At 51.4% G+C, this 20,515-nt stretch overlaps 2 protein-coding genes and 1 long non-coding RNA gene across 5 annotated transcripts in view; 1 reads left to right on the top strand and 2 right to left on the bottom strand.

Annotated features, from left to right (window-relative positions):
* The first annotated feature begins 274 nt into the window (after positions 1 to 274).
* LOC116755019 lies at positions 275 to 10,224 on the top strand. The gene is made up of 3 exons (XR_004350224.1): positions 275 to 367; positions 2,294 to 2,372; positions 9,869 to 10,224. It is a non-coding gene; the product is annotated as an uncharacterized LOC116755019 (long non-coding RNA).
* NUAK2 (NUAK family kinase 2) overlaps positions 8,152 to 20,515 on the bottom strand; it is a 26,636-nt gene continuing 14,272 nt past the window's right edge. For 2 of the 3 annotated variants that reach the window (XM_032633855.1, XM_032633851.1), the window contains 3 exons: positions 20,144 to 20,263; positions 19,456 to 19,588; positions 17,082 to 18,770 (listed from right to left, as the gene is read on the bottom strand). In XM_032633855.1, the coding sequence (XP_032489746.1) occupies positions 17,707 to 18,770; positions 19,456 to 19,588; positions 20,144 to 20,263 (1,317 nt within the window). In that variant the 3' untranslated portion in view covers positions 17,082 to 17,706. Of the gene's footprint in view, positions 9,579 to 11,345; positions 11,466 to 17,081; positions 18,771 to 19,455; positions 19,589 to 20,143; positions 20,264 to 20,515 lie in introns of those variants that run through there. The other variant, XR_004350223.1, reaches the window with a different exon arrangement.
* On the bottom strand, positions 12,629 to 14,993 carry LOC116755008 (39S ribosomal protein L32, mitochondrial-like). Its single transcript, XM_032633885.1, has one exon. The coding sequence runs from the start codon at positions 13,499 to 13,501 to the stop codon at positions 12,935 to 12,937; it is 567 nt and encodes a 188-aa protein (XP_032489776.1). The 5' UTR covers positions 13,502 to 14,993; the 3' UTR covers positions 12,629 to 12,934.

Genomic DNA, 20,515 nt, shown 5'->3' with positions numbered 1-20,515 from the left:
GGTAGCCTGTAGCCCAAACCACTAGGCTTAGGTTCAATGAAATTCAAGAAATGCAGTTTTGAACACCTGCTCTGTGCCAGGCATGTAGACACAAAGAAAAGTAAGACATGGTCCATGCCCTCATGGAGCTCACAGCCTAGCGGGGACACACACACACACACACACACACACACGCACACACAGCTCTCTAACAGAGACAGGAAGAGATAAGTGCTGCAGCAGGGGACGGGGTGGGAAGTCCAGGGAGGGAAAGCTCCACTCTGATAGGGACCTTTGGGGAGGCTTCTCAGAGCACTGAAGGACGGGCAAGAGGCAAGAACGGAGAGTGTCCCAAGCAGATGGTTTTGGTCAGGTTCTGGGCGCGCAGGTGAGACAGAGGCATCGTTACATGGTTTGAAGGGATATGTGGTATTTCAGGCATCAGTACTGCACAGCCTACACCCCAGAGGGCGGGATACCTGGGGAAGGGGCTTCTAAGGCCACTCCAGTGAGAAGGAGAGGGAAGAGGGGAAGGGAACCCCCACTCCAGAACTTATGGGACTGGGGGGTTTCAGAGGGGTTGTTTGTGCTTGAAAGAGAAAGGGAAGGTGAGGGGAGTTTGGGGAGAGAAGGGAAAGGGTGAGCATTCTCCTCAGGAAGATCTGGGACCATCCGGAAGTCTAGGGACTTGGGGGCTAACCCTCAACTATGCTGTGTGATACTGAGAAGGTCATGCAACCTCTCTGGGCCTCAGGGTCCCCACCTTCACACAAATGGAGAATTTAAGATGGAGAGATTGACGAGGCTAGTGAGTTTCTGGGAAATCCAGAAAGTATCTCTGAGAAGCCGACTCAAGTGCGGGCTCCCAGTGTGGTGGAGAGGCGGCTTGGTTTGGTGAGGTCTGTGAGCAGGAATGCACGCAGACAAAGGAGTCGGGACCGGTGTTCTAACCGTGGGGAGTCCTCACTGCTGGATGCCCAGGTTGCGAGGAGGGCATCTGGAGGTGAGTAGGAGAGCAAGGTTGGCTCCAAAGGCTCTCCTGGCCTCCCTCTCACCTTCCCCCGGAAGCAGGGCAAAAGATGAGAGAATGCCAGGGTTCTCTTCTCCACTTGGCAGCTGTGAGATTAAAAGGGAGGTGGCTTCCACGCACAGCTGTCATCTGCTCAGGTATGATTTTGAGGGTGTGGGGAGACCCCTCCTCCCTGGCCCAAAGTCATGGCAATATCAATCCCTTTTCCTATCCAAGACCTCACAGCTAACAATGCTTTTTGTGTACATGGATTCATTTTATCTCCACCATCACCCTAGTGGGTAGCTAGAGAGGTGACATAAGACTCCACTTCCAGATAGCAAACCGAGTCTCAGAAAGATGAGGGGAACTTACTCGTGGACACAGCTGGTGAATGGCTGCCCCAGGACAAACCCAGGCTTGCTGACAATGCCGCCGCAGCTGTGGCTGAAGCCTGACACCCACAGGTAGGCTAAGTGTTGCTTGTTACATGTACAAATGCAGGTGACCTACGGAGGGGTAAACCTTGAGCCATTCACACCTTAGTATGAATTTGTTTTTCCCGTTGAACACTTTCTTTACTCTGCCAGAGAAAGAGAAGGTTAGGGTTTGAGAGGTTGAAGAAAAAACATTTTCAAGGAGGCAGAAAGGGAAAAACAATTTTCTACAAATTCCATTGACTTTCTATTTTTTCCCAAGGCTAAGTCCTTTGAGCCACAGAGCTTAATGCCAACCCCAGAGGGAAAAGCCGAGGGAGGGTCCAAAGGAACAATTTATTCAGCTGTTCATCAACCCTACATGAACATCTGTTTTATGTAAGAGATGGAGGATACCGAGGTGAACTAGACAAACTCTTTCTCTTCGAACATCTCAAAATCTATCCAGGAAGACAGAGGTAAAAAAATGACAGTGGAGCTTGGTAACTGCTAAAACGAAGTTATGATCTAAGAAAGAGAAGCTAGCTGCTGGAGGGGAGCTGGATTAGCAAAGTTCTCTTCCCTCCATGACACATCTTTCATCACACATTTTTCGCCCGTCCCAGCACCTCATAATCCTGACAGCCAGACAGTCCTTTCTGTCACCTCACTTAAGTACCTCTTGCTCAGCAGTGCCCAGTACCCCTGGCCATGCCCAGTGATCCCAGCCTGTGACCTCAGCAGCTAGGTAAAGGGCCGTGAGGCCTTTATGGAATCTCTGGCCAAGACTCCCATTATACATATGAGGAAACTGAGGCCCAGATAGAGGCAGTGACTTTCTCGAGATTGCTACAGGGAGGCGGTGCTGAGCCTGGGCTCTCACCTGCAGGTGTGCACATCACGACAAGCACAGCTGGAGGGATTTGACCGAGGAACCCCTGCGCTCTGTATAGGGTCAGAGAAGGAAGGTAAGGTGGCTGAGGGGGAGGCAGTAGCGGAAGGTAGAGGAAGCTCTGAAGCCGGGGAGGAAAGAGAGGGCAGGGAAGAGGGCACTCATCAGGAAGGGTTCAGATGGTGACAGGGCAGCAAACTTTCTTCTAGAGGCCAGCATCAGGAGTTCCCTGGTGACCTAGTGGTTAGGATTCCAGGCTTTCACTGCCGCAGGCCGGGGTTCAGTCAATCCCTAGTTGGGGAACTGAGATCCCGAAAGCCGCGTGGCGCGACCAAAATAAATAAATAAAGCCCAGCACCGTCATCCACAGTCTGTCTTATTGAACCCTCAAAGGCCAGGCCTACTTAAAATTAAATGTAAGTTAATTAAAATTCAATAAAATTAAAAATTCATTTCCTCGGCTGCACTAGCTACCTTTCAGGAGCTACGTGTGGCTGGTGTCTGCTGTACTGGACGGCACAGACAGAACGCGTTTCCATCACGGCAGAAGTGCTGTTCTAGACACTTTACACGTATAATCTCATTTAAATAATATTTTCTGAGAGTGATTAATACATGTTTGTCGTAGAAAATTTGAGGGAACTTCAGTCACAGATGATGCCCTCCACCCACTATTAGCATTTGACATACATCTTTCTAGCCTTTATTTTTCCTTTACAAGAAAATTCAAATAATGCACAGTCGGTGTAAAAAATGCAAACAATATGGGGGCTAGAGAGTAAAAATGTTGTCCCTCCGCAGGGGAAAGCACTGTCAGCAGCTTGGCACCTGTTCCTCCTGAGTCTGAGTTTCCCTCAGCCCCACGGCCTCAGGAACACTGAGGGGCTGCTTTAACCACAGAATCTCTATTTCACTGGCTCTGCCCTCATCCACCTTCGAGAAGACTTCCGGTCCCTCCCCTTCCGCTAACCCGAACTGCCACAGGCCCGGGACCCTTGCAGTGGCCTCTGCTTTGGACCCAGAAGCCCCTCTCTCCTCTTCCCTCACCCAGCCCTGCTCCCTGCGACACCTCATCAGGGCCTGGGGAAGGGGCGCTATATCCTGTTACTTCACCCCGTCATTTCTCCCAGCCATCCTCCAAGGCCACGGCAGAATGGCAGAGTGGGCCAGAGCACGGGCCCTGGGATCAGACAGTCACAGGTTATGTCCCAGCTCTACCACTCATCAGGATTCCCGAGATCCTGCACGATGTATCTGAGCCTCAGTTTTCTCATCTGAACGTTGGAGATAATATCTGCCTCAAACTGTTTGCTGTGAGAGTTAAATGAGATAATAGATGTAACACATTCTGCATTTCTAGATAGTAATTATTGTCATTTTGCAGATGAGAAAACTGAGGCTCAGCGAGACCTAGGTACTTCTCAAGGTCCTGCTGGCAGGAGGTGGCAGCAACCAGGGTTCTAACCTATGCCTGTCTGGCTCCAAAGCCCACGTTGCTGACCCCACAGGGTCATCCCTTCCCTGACCTCGCTCCTACGCTCCAGAACACCTTCATATGGGTCCAAAAAAGCAAAGAAGCAAGGGAGGCAGCAGGAGAACTGTCAGGTGGCTCTAAACCTCAGACTTTTCCCAAGTCAGAGGCCTGCCGGGGCCAGGAGAGCAGCAGTCCCCTGCCATGCAGTCCCCCAGCTTCCCACTGCAGACTGGGTGTCCTGCTGCTTGTGTCTGCTCTCTGCAGACCTCAGTTTCCCCATGTATATAACAACCCTGACAGTCTATCATTTTGCACTTCTGTGACCCCCCAACCCCGGAAGTCATCAGGGACCCAGAATCGACTGGAGGCAGGAGGCCAGCCCTGCCCCTCAGACCAGACCAGGCCGTGGTGAGGGGCTGACCCACAGTTACCTCACTCTCCCTAGGCTCCCCTGGGGCCCTGAGATGGGGCGCGGTGCTCGACAGGCCTGCTGGGTGAGAGCAGGTTTGGAAGGAGGTTTAGGAAGGGTGTGGCAGGGAGGGCGCGCCTGGCAGGCTCAGGTGAGGTCACTAGAGAGGGGGCACGCCTGCCAGCCTCCTCGGCTGTGCCAGACAGGGCCGGGCAGCTTCCCCCTCAGACCACGTCTCTGGGCTCCTCTGTGGGACCCCCATCCTTCGTGAAGTGTGAGCGGAGGTGGACAAACTCCCCTCAACATCCATCCAAGGTCAACTCACGGGACCTGCCCTGCTGGGTGGTGGGCCAGGAGGGCCCCGAGAGCTGTGAGGACAGGAGTGGGAAACCTGTGTGCAAGCTGTGTGCAAGACAGCAGGGTCCATGGAGGAAGGGATTTGACCACAGTTGATCCAGGCAGTCAGAGAAGACTCCTTTGTGAAAGCAGGCAGAGGCCACAGGGGCCCAGATCTGGCTTGCTGTTCCCTGCCCTGCCCCTTCTCCCCTCTACAAGGCAACACCCATTCTCCCTGAGTCCCAGGGGAGGAATGGTCATTGTCTCGTCTTCCTCTTCTTCTGGGATAGAGCTTAGACGCTGTAATTTATTCCCTTCCAAAAGACCAAATATGTGGGGTAGTGGGGAGTTCCAGTCCATCCACTCCACGAAGCTCACTGTTAGAAAGTATTTCCTTTTACTAAGTTACTATCTGCCTCCCTATAGAATCCACTAGAGAGCATGTCAAGAATTTAATGTCCACTCCCAGTCTCCATCTACTCTGTAATTCTTTGCTCTGAGCCAAATACCCTCAGTTCTTTTAGTCATTCCTCCTAAGACTGGTTTCAAGACATTTTGACAGCTTGGCCTGTGTCCCCTGGAAATATTTCCATTTATCTGCATTCTTATAGTTACATGGTATCTAGAATGGGACTTGGCCTTCCAGTCAAAATCAGGCCAACACAGAGACTAGTACAGAGCAATCACCTCCTAGACTTTGGCATGATATAGATCCCATGAGCTCTATTGTCTTGCTGGCCTGCATAGAACTTGGGCTCAGCAAACACCTCCTTGGCGATTTTGGACTCATGTGGCTGTTTAGACATGTCCTTGTTGAGTGGGTACACATAGGTCACTCAGCCTGCATGACTGTTGCCTCCAACGATTCGGAGGCCCCTCGGCCTTCCTGGGTCGGGGTTCCCTGGCAGATGACCCCCAGGGATGAAGCCCAAGGCTCAGGCAGTGGCTCTCAACAGGTCTTCACTTGTCCACTCTCTTGAGGGTCTGAGGAAAAGCTCTGCATCATCTTCCCAGAAAATGTACCTTCTCATAAAACCTACAAATGCCACCAGGACTCCCTGCAGAACATCGGGACCCCAGGTTAGGAATCCCCATGTGGAAGATGATGCCTGAAAAGTAAACTCTGAGACAGCCTCCCTGTTCTAACCATGGGGGGCTCTGCACTCCCACAAAGTAACAGCCTTTCACACCAGTGCTGTGCTTTACAGCTCACAAAGTGTGTTCACACATATTGCCTCGGACAGACCCTAGAGTACAGATTATACTTGAACAAATAGGAGGTCAACGTCCACTGACTTGCCCAAGGTCACACAGCCAATCTGGGCAGAGCCAACACTCTCCTTCTCACATGGGGCCTCAGAGGAGCCAACACAGTCTGTCTGACGGTGGGGAAGGCACAACAGAGAAACGGCTGCACTTGGCTGCAGGGGAGATTGGTCCTGACGGCTCCTGACCGTGCCCAGCGGGGTCCTGCTGCAGCTCCAGAGAGACACACCCAGCCTGCCCCCGTGCTGAGCTGTGCTTCTAACAGCCGCCCTCCTGGCACAGCAGTGAGGGGCCAAGTTACCAGGCTGCAGCTTGTGAGAGAGGAGAGACAAGGGCAGAAACCAGGCCTGGATCCTGAACCCCAGGAACCCGGGGGACAGAGAAAGAGCCCCTGGACCTGCCTCTCCCTACAGAGCAGACACCTTACTTGGCAGGAGCATATCTGAGGATAAAATGGGGCTGGAGCGGGGGTGGCAGTTGGGATATGGAGCACAACTGAGTGAATGAGGTTTACATACAGGCACCAGACTTGACTGTCTGAAGTCAGTGTTTAAGTTTTCAAGGAATTCGTGCTCCTTAAAAACCCCTCTACTTGACCCAGAAAACTCAGCCTGCAACACGCAGCTCACTCCCTCCATGAAGCTTTCCCCAGTGTCCTGTGTAATGACGGTGCCCCTAGCAGGCTGGAGCTCTGGACTCGACATCCCACCCTGGTCCCTGGCAATAGGGGCTCAATCCATGTTTGTTCAGTAAGTGCTAGACACCAGAAATGAGGCTGTCTTTTGTCTCTACCTGTTCTGTCACTTCGAACTGGGTCCCAAACCTCCATGGTCAACGAAGGGCAGCCTGCCTCATACACACACTCACCCACTTTAACTGGAAGCCAATAATGGCCTTTAGAAACCCTCTCAAGAAGCATCTAACAGGTTTTCCCAGGCTGGGATGGGGTGAGGGAGAAGGTTCAAGACAGAAAACTGTCATTTTTATGTCTTTCCCCAAACTGGGTTATTTTCCTTTGCTCCAAACAGTTGGCAGAGATGTGTGGGCAGAGAAAGGGTCTGGAACTTGGAGTGTCGCTCTGCAGGCATCTGGGTGGTTCTCCATCCTCAGCTGGTTTGCAGCCCGGGCTGGGGCTGGGGGTTGCTAAAGGGAGGGGCCTGGTTTGCAGTGGGTGGGTTGCTGCTCGGGCCTTTGATCATTAACCCTTATCAAAAAGAATTCATAAATTTGTGTTGGTTTTATGCATCTGTCTCCTCCACCGGACTCTGGAGGGTGGGAACCACATTTATTCAATTCAGAATCCTCAGGGATGGGTACAATGCCAAGTATAGAGTAATGTTAAATACATGTTGAAGGCAAAAAAATAAAATAATTTTTTAAAAAAGCACCAAAACCTCCCTGCTAGTCTTATTTCTGGGGCACCCCTGTCTCTCTTAAAGGAAAGAGCTTCTTAGAGCTTCCCTATGCTGATGGGAGGAGGGACCTGTCATTGGCCTCCATTCTAGCTGGAGGTGTGGGCCCTTCTCCCCTGGGCCGCTCCTAAGACTAATTCTTTGTCTCTGTTATTTCTAGCCCCAAACGTGTGTCTTAGGTTTCCTGCCACCTGGCCTGACGGCCCAACCGCCCCAGCTATATCTCTGCACAGTCCCAACCAGACATGGAGATTCACCCCTGGCTTCCTGATAGCTCTCACCCCTATGGCAACCACAACTATTTTTAGCAGAGCTCAGGGGCAGCCGAATGACCTCACTGCCTCATGTTTTTGACATCCTTCAGAGACCTCAGTCCTCCCAACGTTGGGTTTCACTTTCCACTGCTTTTGCTAATCCTCCAGCTGCCTGGGTTTCTTGGAGTGTCTTGGGCCCAGCTCAGGGAAGACCCTTTGTCCCCGCCCCACCTCCTGGCTGTCACCCCTAGCCCTAAGCATTTAGGGCCCTCAGAACCATTCGGTTTTTCTCAAAGCTGTCAGAAATTCTCCATCCTTTCCTGGGTCAGAATCCCAACATCTGACTCAAGTTCTCAGCCTAACCTAAATCTTTCCCGCTGTCAGGGTTGCCAGATTCAGCAAATAAAAATACAGAATACCCAGTTAAATTTGAATTTCACATAAACAACAAATAATTTTTTAGTTCAGCATGTTTTAGGTAATATTACACTAAAAAATTTTTCGTTGTATATGTGAAGTTCAAATTTAACTGGGAATCCTGCATTTTATCTGGCAACCCTACCTGCTGTATTTCTTCTCAGTAGAGCAGCAGTTATTAAATGTTTTGGTCTCAGGATCCCTTTATACTCTAAAAACTTATTGAGGACACTCAAAGAGCATTTATGTGGGTGAACTGGTGTTTATCATATTAGAAATTAAAACATAAATTTAAAAATATTTATTCATTTATTTTAAAATAAGTTTTAAAAAGTGACAGTAATTACACATGTACACATATAAAACATTTTTACAAAAACTTGCTATATTTTCCAAAACAAACAAACAAAAAATAGTGGCATTGTTCTACATGTTTTGCAAATGTTTTTAAGGTTTGGCTTAATGAAAAAGAGACAGATTCTTTCCTTTAAAATTAAAAAATTTAATTGTGGTAACAAGATACATAACATAAAATTTACCATCCGAACTGTTTTAAGTGTGTAGTTTGATTGTACTAAGTATGTTCACATTGCCGTGCAGAGTTGGATTCTTATGTCTCCTTCAGCATCCGGTCTGTTATAAGGTCACACACCATGAAGCTTCTGGAAAATTCCACTGTGCACTCATGAGAGAATGAAAGTAAAAAGGCAAATGATGTTTTCATATTATGATGAAAACAGTTTGGACCTTGTTTTCGTCTGAAAGGACTTGGGGAACCCCCAGGGGTCCCTGACCACACTTTGAGAGCTGGTGTTCTAGAGCAACACCAGAGACTTCAGTGCTGATCAGTGTCAGCACCTTGCCCCTGACATTGATTTGGGGTGGGCATATGACACACTGCACACATAATTTAATGTGACTCCAAGCTGGTGCTTATTTCTGAGATAGGTAGTGGGGGTGGGAGGAGGCTGAGGCCGGATCTCGTCTAGTGCCTTAGCAGGGATGAAAAAAAATGGGTCTAGAAAGACTCGGACCCAAGGGCCCTAGGGGTGGCACACAAGTTATGAAGTGGACCAAGCTGACTCAGAGAGAGAGTTACAATTCTGCCTCATCTTGAGGCTCTGAGAGGCTCTAAAGGAGGTAAACTCCTCCAGGCAGTGAGAAAAGAATGGATGGGCTGCTGGGGACAGGGTCAAAGAACCAGTGTGCTCGCTGCCCCAACTGGCCCCATACATAGCTGGCAAGGAGGGAGCTAACCACCTTACGCCCCCGTCCCTCGCTGGTGTTCATCTGCTCGTTCTGACCCTCTCTCTCATTTCCTGCCACGGCTAGTGGTTGTGAGGAAGGACAGCTGGGCCCTCACATTTCAACTGAGTGGACTCAAGGGAGACCCTGCCTTGGGGCCTAGACACCTAGAGACTTTAGTTAGTGGGGGGCTTATTCATTTACTGACCAATCTAGTGACAAAAGAGTGGGGACCCAAAACAGCCAGTGGTCCATCCCTCATCCACACAAGTGGTCCCGTTACAACCAAGTCCAATAGAATATAAGCATACTACACATTTTTTGTACCAGACATACACCATTAGCACACTCACCTCTGGGCTGTTCACGATCATCCTGTAGATGTTATTTTATAGCTTCAAATGTATTATATACAAATTCCTTGAGGGAGGGAACCATGCCTTTATTGCTTCCGTATTTTCCACAGCACCTAGAACAAAGTAAGGTCTCAATACACATTGATGGGTTTATTAGGGGATGGCTTTTCACTGATTCAACTATCAGATTCCCATTTCTAAGGGGCTGGGGCCAGGAGAGCAGGTGGAGGCCCTTTATTAAACATTTATTGAGTACCTTCTCCCACTCCTTAGTTTCTTTGGGGAGGTGTTGCTTACAAAGCACATTCATGAGTCATCCAGTTTAATCCTTGGGGCAACAGGACTGGTGTGAGGGTACTGTGAAAGGGGCTCTCTAAGTGACTGCACTGTGTTCTACCTAAAGGAGGAATGTGCTAAGCCAGGAGCTTGTCTCTGGGGCAACAAATACATGTGTGGGATGTCCTCCAGAGCTGTACTGGGGAAGCGCGTCCTGAACACGGCCACCTGGAGCGTCCTGGCTGAGAGGCTGGTACTCCACGAAGACCATTCACGGCCACAGCGTTCCCTGCGCAGCTCTTGTGCTGCCCGAGCAACCGTCCCACTGCACTGAATCTCGGCTTCCCCTCGTGTGAAATGGCCAACAGATAGCGAACGTGCTCATCGGCAAACCCAAGTGTCTGGTGGGTTTCACAGCAGTTCTATTTTTCATTATAAATCAACAAATTGGCATTCTGGCTGTGTCTGTTCATCTCCTGGAGGTTTGTGAGTCTGCCCCCTAGTCTCCTGGGCCTGTTGCAAGCAAGGTTTCTAGAGCAGCCACGTGAGGCCCAGACCCTGAATTGTGAAAGGATCTCAAGGGAGACCTGGCCACTGTGTGAGGTTCTGAGGAGGAGACAGCCAGCTCTCCCCAGGTGCCACCTGGCCAATGGCTTTTCCATTCACAGAGAACTGAGCACTGGGCTGGGAGGCAGAGCAAGCCAGGGGTCCCTTAATAGAGGGGGGCTCCATGCCAGCGGCTCGTCTGCTACCAACCAGGGGCCCACCTGCTTGATGGGCACAGCCAAGGATCAGGAAGACACTGCAGGCCAGGCTGGAGGGTGATTCAGAATCCAGCCAGGGAACTTTAAAAGGTCACAGCACCCTTTCCCCAGGGTCTGGGTGAGGCATATGGTCAGCCCTGCTGGGATAGCTGAGAGCCTGTGCTGTCCAGAGCCCGGGTCAGCACCGCCTGGAGCTGCATTCTTCTAGGAGGGGAAAGCAGTGAGGAGTAGGGAGGGGGTGGTGTTGGCTGGGCCCTGGTTTCCGCCCGGAAATGGGATTTTGGCCTCTTGGGCTGGGAAAATCCTGGCCGGCACTGTCTGTTTATCAGGGAAGCTGAGTCAGTCTCCTATCTCCTAAAAAACTGCTGTTTCTAGAATTTCATTGGTCAGTACCTCTCCCAACGCCTTCCTTTTCTCTGGGGAATTCCTTTGGGGGCGGGGGACAGTGGGGAGAAATTGGCTCTTTCCTAGAGACTGAGACCTGAAATCAGAGTTTTTGCCCATTTATGGACTTAAAGCCCCCCTCCCCAACCCTAGGATGACTCATTCTCCCAACTTGACCTAAATGCCCCCAGAGGGGAAAAGGTGAAATTGAGAAGGTGGGATTAGCTGGGGGAGAGGACTGGTGCCTGGAGTGAGGAGGGAAGAGCCTGAAAAGCATGGGGAATTCTACCGAGAAACAATCAGTGATGGGAGCATTTTAGAGCCAAAAGGAGGCAGAATAAGAGTGAGAGAGGGAGAAAGAGATAGAGGTTTGTATCCCAGAGAGAAGCTGTGTGCCCAGTGGCATAAAATTCCTCTAAAGGCAGCAGCTCTGTAGAGGCAAGTTAAGGCTCTCACCTGGAGTCAGTTCTCAAACTTTGGTGTCATCAGAACCAATCAACAGGCCTGTTAAAAATGCAGATTCCCAGGCCCCTGTGGGCTGCGCTCAAGCTCCCCAGTGATCTGAAGCAGGAAGCTCTGAAACACAGGAAGAGAACTGGGAATCCAGGAGCCCGCTTCTTCTCTGGGGCCTGGGTTGTACAAGGCAACTCCCATCCCCTCTGCCAGTGTCAGAGGCAGAGCCCTGGCCCAAGGGTGACATTTCCCATGTTCTTATAAAACCTGTAAAAGCCTTAGAAGATGCACAGTCGTAAAGTTTCAGAGCGGGAGGGTCTTGAGAAGTCTTTTAGTACAGCCCTCTCGTACAGGAAGACCGTTCCCCCCCCCCAACCCGCCCCCCAGCCCTCTCCCAAGGATGGGAGAAGCCCCGTTGTGTTCCTCAGGACGAGAAAGCCAGTTGCAATCAGGCAGAACTGCCTCCCCAGCTCAGCAACACCCACCTCCCCCGCTGTCAAGGCTGTCAAGCTTTCACAAACAACTGATCAGCTATACAAATAACTGCTTTCCTATTCAATAAAATCCTAGAACCTTTAGAACTCAGGGACTTCAGAGATCAACTAAGGTGATTTTCCACCCAAAGCAGAAATTCTTTCCTAGCAACTCCTAAATCTCTATCTCCAACTCACATCTCTTTCCCAAATTCCAGACTCCTTATACCTCTTATTGCCGCTGGAGGTCGAAGTGCTCCCTAGCTTCCCCCACCCCCCTCCACCTGCCACCTTTCCCACTCTCGAACAGTGGACGCAACATCCCTCAAGTCCTTCAGGCCACCCCCACCCCCTGGCTATTCTCAACAAGCAGCCAGAGGAATTCACAAAAAAAATCCTTAGTCAGATTACGCCATTCCTTTTGCTCAAAACCTCCCACTGGCTCCCCATTTCACTCAGAAAAAAACCATAACCTGTATAATGGCTCACAAGGCCCTAGGTGTTCTACTGCTCGACCCCTGCTACCTATCTTGACCCTCTCTCTGCTACTTTCTCCTTCACTCACTCTGTTCCAGCCTCAATGGCTTTTTTTGTTTTAAAGTGCCATACAAAGGCAATTTTAATTTGCTAAAACAAACAAACAAAAAACCCAAAGAGAACGAACTTTTTCTTACTGCTACATCTACCATCTTAAAAAAGCGATACCCAGAATTTAAATAACCTATTTTCAGGTGTTACTTAAACAAAAGCATTTGAGTAAGTATTCTTGTAAGAAAAACCAGTGGCAAACAAAACCAGAGCCCAGACGCATAATTCTGGCTATGAATTTTAAATTAGGTTTTATTTTTCTGTCCTGAAAATTCTGTGTACTAAAACTTCATAGTATAATAGAAACAGACACATAAATCCATTGAGCCTCTGCATAAACGAACATTTTCAGACTTTACTCCTGATGCATTCTTCAAATTACCCGCAAAAGAACTAACTGCTTATAAAGAATGCTTTAGGCTATGCTGATGATTTAAAAACAAGCACACAACCAACATAAAAACAAAGAATCTTCCTCTTTTTCAGGAGAAACGTCTTCTGTGAAGTTATCCTCTCGAAACATGTTTGGTGTCAATTCTGGGTGAACCAGGATGGCCACTTCTGTTCTCTCTCAATGATCCTCTTACCCTGATCTTGCTCGGAGGGTGTCTCCCCCAAGTGCAGCACCATGATCTCCATGGTAGGAGCCTTGAAAGGGGCTCCCTCTTGCTTCCCTATCTGTCGTCTGATTTCCGCTGTCTCTTTACACACCTTCTCATAGCAATAGCCACAGAGGACGTGTTTCTGTTTCAGGTGACCGCATTCAGGACAAACGTCTATATTGTTCTTAACTTTAATAAGCTTATGAGGGTTTCTTCTCCCACACCTGTTAACTTCAATGCTGCGTCTGTCTTTGGGAGCTGCCATCCAAAAGATGCTCTCCAAAAAACTGGAAATCTCCTTCCTTCCATTGGTATCATTTGCTGGTTCTGTAAATATAGCTGGACCTTGGACCGCTAATGCTGGTCCCCATCGAGGACTGGGAAAGCCTGGCCGGCTCTGCCGAAGTTTCCGTTGCAGTTGCTCCCAACAGTTCCAGAGGAGTCCCTGGGCTGCGGGCCACGGCGGAACCATTAGCATAGGCATGGCAGGTGCCATGTTGCTCGCCGAAAACCTCAATGGCTGTTTTAGAACTAGCCTGACCTGCTCCCACTTAAGGCATTTCTATTGTCTGTTCCCTCCACCTGGAACACGGTTCCCCCAAATATCTATGTGGTTAGCACCTCCCTCCTTCAGGTCTTTGCACAAATGCCACCTTCTCGATGAGCCCTTCTCTGATCACCCCAATATAAAACGTTATTCCCTGTCCCCTTCCCATTCTCCTCATATGCTTATGACCTGTTAATATACTATATAATTCACCTATTTATTATATCTATTGCGTTGTCTATCTTCCTCCACTAGAATGGAAACCCCGTAAGGGTAGAGATTTTTGTCCATTTTGTATACACATGTATCCCCCCAACCCCAGTCTCCTCTTAAAAATGCCCAGGCTCCTCAGCTCGCCCTTTGTCCTGGCTTCATCACAGTCCAGACATGCTCTCTGGCTGTCAGTGAGTCTCTGGATTCTGGCTTGCAGAGCTGAGCAGAAGCTCTAGTGGGATGTGGGTGCTGTGCCATGCAGGGGACTGTTGCATTGCCATTTCCCCTTCCCACCAGCCCATCAGAAGGTCCAAGGCAGCCTGACTGGGATGGGGTCTGGGGAGAAGGGAAGGGCTGCTCCTGACATGCCTGCTGTGGGGGTCTCCCCGCTCTGCGCAGAGGAGCCTCGGTACTACCCAGTGAGGGGGTTTCCACTCAGGGACAGCCTGGATGGACTTGCCCCAGGAAAGGGCTGAGGCTAAGGTGAGAATTCTGACCAAGACTTTCTTGCCTTGGTTTCTGAAGGCCCTTTCCTGTCTCCCAAAGTTGCCCCCGGTGGTTGTCTGGGTTATTCACATTCCAGAAGCACTGACGTGGCACTAAATATTCCTAGGGCTTCAGCCTTCCCCCCTGGGGCCCAGAGTCATCTCTTTGAGCCTGCTTTCTGGAATGTTTTTGGTATGAAACATCCCGGCAAGTGAGGGGAAGCATCCTGGCAAGTGAGGGGAAGGAAGCTCCGTGCAAATGGAATCCCCGAGCCTGGGTCTCTAGGGGCTGGAGTAATAGACATTCTCTTCCCACCCAGAGTCTCTTTCCCCAGCGGGCTTCCGCCACATCCATCCCCTCTCCTGCCCACCCCTCCCAGGCCCTGGCTTGGAAGAGGTTAAGCAAACAGACCTCAAAGAGGACAAAGATCTCAGGACCAGGTACCTTTGCGTCCCCTCCTCTTCCTAGAAATCCGCCCCGCCAGCAGTGTTAGTAGGATGGGCTGCAGGGGCTTGGCGTCCCTTCTCTCCTCCTGTCCTGTCTCCCCACTCTAGCTTCTCCGTGTTCTCACTCACCCTTTATTTCCCAGCTCCCTTTTGGGGCTTTGGAGGTAAGGGGAAGGCATCTGGGGCAGAAGGAATTGCCATACTCCTTGTGCCTGGACAAGAGTGTGGCATGTAATAGTGTCTCAATAAGTATTTGTAGTTCCATTCACTGATATTCTCCCAACTCTCCAAACCCAATCTAGTTTAAATGAGCGCCCCCGCCCCCCCCCCCCACCCCGTCGCCCACTCCGCTAAGATTTGGCATCCCTCAGACCTGGATTTGAGTTGAGTTTTCCCACCTGCTAACTAGGCAAGTTACTTTATGTTTTTGAGTCTCAATTTCTTCCTCTGTGACCCGAGAATGATAAAAATTGTGCCGAACTAACAAGGCTTTCCTGGGCATTACATAACATATCAAGCGTTTGATACATAAGCACTTAAAAAATGGTAGCCCTGTTACCTCCTAAGTTGCAATTCTTCTCTCTCATCATCCCAACTCCCCTTCAACATTCTCTGAACTAAAAATTTTTCTGTGGAATTTTACTTATTTTTATGCATGCTGGCTTGCTGTTCAGTCTGCAACCTCTCTGAGGTTAGGATCTTATGCGCTGCACCAGAAACAGAGCAATTACCTCTATCTTCCACGGAGCTTAGCACACAATAGGGCTTGATTCCTGAGTCAATGAATAAATGAACACAGTTAACTCCACATCTGAACTCTGTGCTTCTTGGGTAAAGACCCTCCCTTATATTTTTCCTGTGTCTACCCACAGTCTAGCCCAGAGCTCCAGCACTCAGTTGGACCTGCCTTGTTTTCAAGTGGTGGAGCCTCGGGGCTGGAAGAGCTTTGAAAAGTCTCCCTGAAAAGGCTGGAGGTGGGAACCCCATCACCAGGAGACGTGGAGCCTTTTCAAAATTATCAGACTGAAATACCCCATTTGTAGCCTAAACGGTTTCTTGTTTACTCTCCCATCCTGATCCCATAGTTGCCTGGCCTCCCCACTTCTTCCCCAGACTCAGCAACTTTGCCAGCTCCCCAGATGCGGGGGGGGGGGGGCAGTGCAGATGCTCCAAACCGGCAGGCACCGAAGGCCGGTAGGAGGGCAGGTGTACGGGGAGCAGACTGTTTGGGGGCCTGCGAACACCAGAGCCGGGTGAGGTAAGGGGGAGGGAGCCTGCTTGAAGCTGGAGCCAGCCGGCTGCCTGCCTGCACTTTGTCCTTATCCTCCCTTTCATCCTAGCCCTCAGAGCCTGGGAGTTTCTCAATGGAGCGGGAGTCCGGGGAATGCTCTGCAGGGGGTGGAGAGGGACGGCCAACGAGGGGGGCATTCCAAGCATTCTTTACTTCCTCTAAGAGTCAGGCGGTTGGGGGGCGGAGTGGGGAGCAGCTGCCTGCACTGGAGGGAAAGGGATTTCTTTGGAGGGAGAGAATAAAGGCGGTGGAGGTGCCTACAAGCAGCAGGGGACGGAGCTAGATGGGGGAGGGATGGGAGAGGAGGGGGAAGGGTGGGGGCAGGGCTGTATAATCTGCCAAACCCAGTCCTTTAGTGCTAAAGGCAGGAGGAGCAAATTGGGACCCTTAGCCCAGGGCACCCTCCCCGCTGGGTGTTTACAAGGGCAGAACCGCTGATGGAGGTGTAACAGGGAGTCCTTTGGAGCTAAGAGCTCGGTTTTTGGTGTGTGTTTTGTTTTTATGAAGCAGGTTCTCTTTTTTCCATCTGTGAGAGCCCAAGGGAGTGTGTGTTAAGAGAAAACTCGAAGACCTGTGCCCCTACTTCCCCAAAGAGAACCACAGAAGCTATTTTCCAATCATCGTTCTGGTTTTTAATGGGGTGGCTCTTTCTAGCCACCACAGAAGGGAAGAGGGACCATCAGGTAGATGGAATCAGGGCGTGGAGTGAGGGAGCCAGAGACTCCTTCCAGATAGAGCGATGGGACATGTAGATTTATAAAAGGCCCCCGGCTTCCCCTTGATCAGTAGGGAATCATTGCAAAAATATCTCCCTGTACCCAAAACTTAGATGTCATAGTGCATTTCCCCAGAACACAGTATTCACATTATTGAAAACAGTAAGATTCACTATTTTAAAAATGCAGAGCTGAAAACATAAAAATAAATAAGAACATTCTAGGCCCTGAAAGCCCAGAGAAACAGACACATCCGTTCTCAGTAGCAGGAGCAGCCTGGAGGCTAGAGAAGTTCAGAGTCTTTGAGGTCCAAGGTGGGGTCCAGGGGCATCCAGGCCCCTTGAGATGATGTCCAATAGCAGCCCGAGCCTTTTCAAGTCTTTTAGATTCATAGCAGCGACTCCAGGAGGCTTGGGCCAGGTTTGGAGGATGCGAAAGGGGAGAGAACCTTTGAGGAAACAGAGGCTGTGTTCTCTTCTGCTCAGATAAATAAGGAAGGGCACACTCTAGAAGACCATTCCCAGGACACCCCAGGCACATTAGGGGGTTGCCACACTCCAGTTTGAGTGGTTGGTGGAGATGGGAATGTGTATGTGAACTTAAAGAGTTTCCATCCCCACCTTGGCAGGACGGCACCATGCACAAAACTTACTCTTTATAGGAGCTGGGTGCTGGGAGCGCTCTTTCTGGCTCTCTGCGGCCCTACTATGTGTACAAGAAACAGGCAACCTGGACTCAGCCTTGGGCCTTCCTCTCTACTTCTCTACTCGTTTCCCCTCTACTACCTTCTTGGTTCCATGCGGCTGAAGACATTGAACCCTCAGTACACTTCATTTGCCCACTTCCCACATCCAGCCCTCCCCAGGGCTCAATTGCAAACCATCCCAGCCTTCTGGGCTGGGATGCTGGTCCTGGGAGGCAGGGAAGAAGGCAGTTTCCCCTCAGCATGCAGCCAGCTGCATCTTAGAGCCAGCCGGGATGGGGCAACACCCCCCCCCACCTTCAGCTGAGCTTTGAGCAGACCCCCAGTGCCTGTTGGGAGGCCTCTGTCACCTCCTGGCAGTCCATCAGGGAAAAGCAGCTGTCCCCCAGGGGGTCCTGCCGCCAGCACCTCAGGGCCCTGTTTCCAGGGCCCTCTGAGGGGGGCTCCTCAAGCCCCACGAGGTTGTCCACAGACACACAGCCCCGCAGTGGGGGCTCAGGGAGCCGTTCGGGCAAGTCCAGCTGGTCAAAGGACTCAGAGGACAGGATGCTGTCCTCACTCACTGCCCCCGTGGGGCGGCTGGCCCGGGCTGGAGGGTGAGGTGGAGCCAGTTCATCCAAAGAACCAAAAGCGGTGTGGGCTGTGAGCTCCAGGGCTGTGTGGGAGAACTTGCTGTTGTGTTTGAGGATGCCCTTGCGATGGAGCAGCAGCCCTGAGGTTTGCGGGGGCGTGTGCCCCATGGCATCCCCACTTACAAACACATCCCCTGCATCCAAGAGCTCCCCAGACTCACTGGGTTCAGGAGAGGAGTAGTAGCCGGATTCCCGCTGGCGAGACTTCTTGAGGATGCCCTTCTTGGGGAGCGGGGGGGCAACCTGTCCTGGGCTCACAGGGACGGGGCCAAGCTCAGGGCCCTCCCTTGCCCCTTCCGAGGAGGTCGATGCCTTCTTCTTGAGAATGCTTTTTGGCAGCTTGAGGTTGCCCTTGCCAGGGCGAGGGGAGGCGTCAGCAGCTGGGTCCCCCTGGAGAGTCTGGGCCATGTCATTCTCTCTGCGGGACTTCTTGAGCGAATGCTGGCGCTCCAGGCCAGGGGCGAGACTCCCGCCTCCCGGAGCATGCTGCTTGAAGAAGCTGCAGACCTTGGCCCCGTTCTCCAGGAGGGGGCGGGAGGACCGCCGGAGCCAGTCAGCCACGGAGGCCCGGCCAGAGTCGCTGCCGGTGCGCCTTCCCTCGTGCACAGCTTCCTGCTCCCCGACACGGGTGGCATAGCCCCAGTTTACCCACCAGTGACTGGCCACATCCTCCAGGGTGGCCCGGCGGGTAGGGTTCACCATTAATAGCCACCGGATCAGACCACAGGCATCTAAAAGAAGAAGAAGGGTTTCAGATCCATAGCCATTAGCGTGGGCACCCACAGTCCCCCTCACTGGCTTACCCCCCCCCCATTTGTGCTAAGACACTGCTCACTCCTGTGTCAGATATGCCACTCCCACCTAGGGCTCCATACACGCTGCAGCCCGGGCCGGCCCCCCAGTCTCCAGCTTCCCTGGATTGACTGTCGGATTTCCTCTTCCATCCCACCACCCCTCAGGACCACAGCCATGTTTATGTGTTAGTGTGTATCCTCCTTTGCTCCACTGACATGCAACCCTCTGAGGGTAGGGACTGTTCAAGAGTAAACCAAGGTCCTCACACCTTTCTTCTTGCCTTACACATCGTACGTGAAAGGACAAAAAGACTTCTAAGGACAAGGACAAAAGCAGTAGGAAATGAGACAATTGTAGCAAAGAGGATCTAAGCTAGACCTTAGGAAGCACTTTCCAAATATGATAAAGCTTGCCCATAAAGGAAGGAAGGAGCTATCTCTTCCTTCCTCAGAGGTCACAGACATAGGAGGCAAAGAGATGACAGCAGGAGCTGAGGTGGAAGGTACACTCCATCCACAGTGGGCCGCCCTCTTCACTTTACTGTCACTGTTTAACTGCTGCCTAAGGAATGAGCAAAGGACACCCAGCACCTAGATGAGAACACCTACACCTCTCACTCACCAGAGGGTTTAGGCGGCTGCCGGTAGGCCCCATTGCTGATCTGTTTCACCAGCGTCTTATGGTCCTGCCCATCAAAGGGCATGGAGCCATGCACCAGGATGTACAGGAGAACGCCGAGGGACCAGCTGTCCACCTGAGGGAGAGAGAGGATCAGCCAGGACCTCCTCATGCCACAGGCTACAGGGCTTCCAGCCTCACCTTCATTCAGTACCATGGGGAAAAGGGAGCCCATGTTGGAGAACCCAGAGCCCAGTGTATCTGAGGACCACCTCTTTCTAGTACCCAGGGGCAGAGAGGGTGACGCTGCAGAAGGGACTGAGGTTCACGGAGAGCTGCTGTCATTTGCCTCCCCTTGGGAGGAGCAGCCACAAACACAAGATCAGTGACGAGGTCATCCCTTCTGGGCCAGGAGTGGTGGTTGTGACAGATACCATCCCTCCAGGGAGGCGGGCTGGGGGCTGGGAAAGGAAATGGGAATGTGGAAGGTGAGGGGCACAGAACCAGACTGGGGGTCAGAAGACTTCAGCTCTTGTTCCAGTTTTGCCACTCCCGCTAGAGACCCGGCCACACACTACTTTGGTGGGGAAGTGAGTTTTGTGATCTGAGAAAGGGAATAACTAGAAAAGTAGTGCATCCCTCTCCCAGGATCTAAGCTGAGGCAGGCTGGCGGAGGAGTCCAGACACTTACCTCTGGGCCCGTGTAGGGCTTCCCGTTGACGATTTCGGGCGAGGCATAGAGGGGGCTCCCACAGAATGTCTGCAGGAACTTGCCTTGGTGGTAGAGGTTGGAGAGGCCAAAGTCAGCGATCTGCAGAATTGGGTCAAACACAGGCAGGGGTCACACCAAGGCCTGTGTTGTTCTATAGCTCCTGGTCTGCCCCCCGCCAGACCCCGGGGAAACCCAGGCCCTAGCAGCAGGAAAGGGTGCCCATGACCCCTACCCCATACCGGGCACCACCAACACAGCTCAGGCCCTGGAAGAAAGAGCCCTTTGGAGGTTGTGTCAATGAGGAAAGCGTAGGTAGAGGTGTCGGGGAGCTCCAGGGTCCTCATTGTTCCC

The sequence above is a fragment of the Phocoena sinus genome, chromosome 1 (genome assembly GCF_008692025.1).
Source record: "Phocoena sinus isolate mPhoSin1 chromosome 1, mPhoSin1.pri, whole genome shotgun sequence".
NCBI classification, from domain to species: domain Eukaryota; kingdom Metazoa; phylum Chordata; class Mammalia; order Artiodactyla; family Phocoenidae; genus Phocoena; species Phocoena sinus.
The sequence above is the reverse complement of the archived record's forward strand: the minus strand, read 5'-3'. Positions and strand labels throughout refer to the sequence as shown.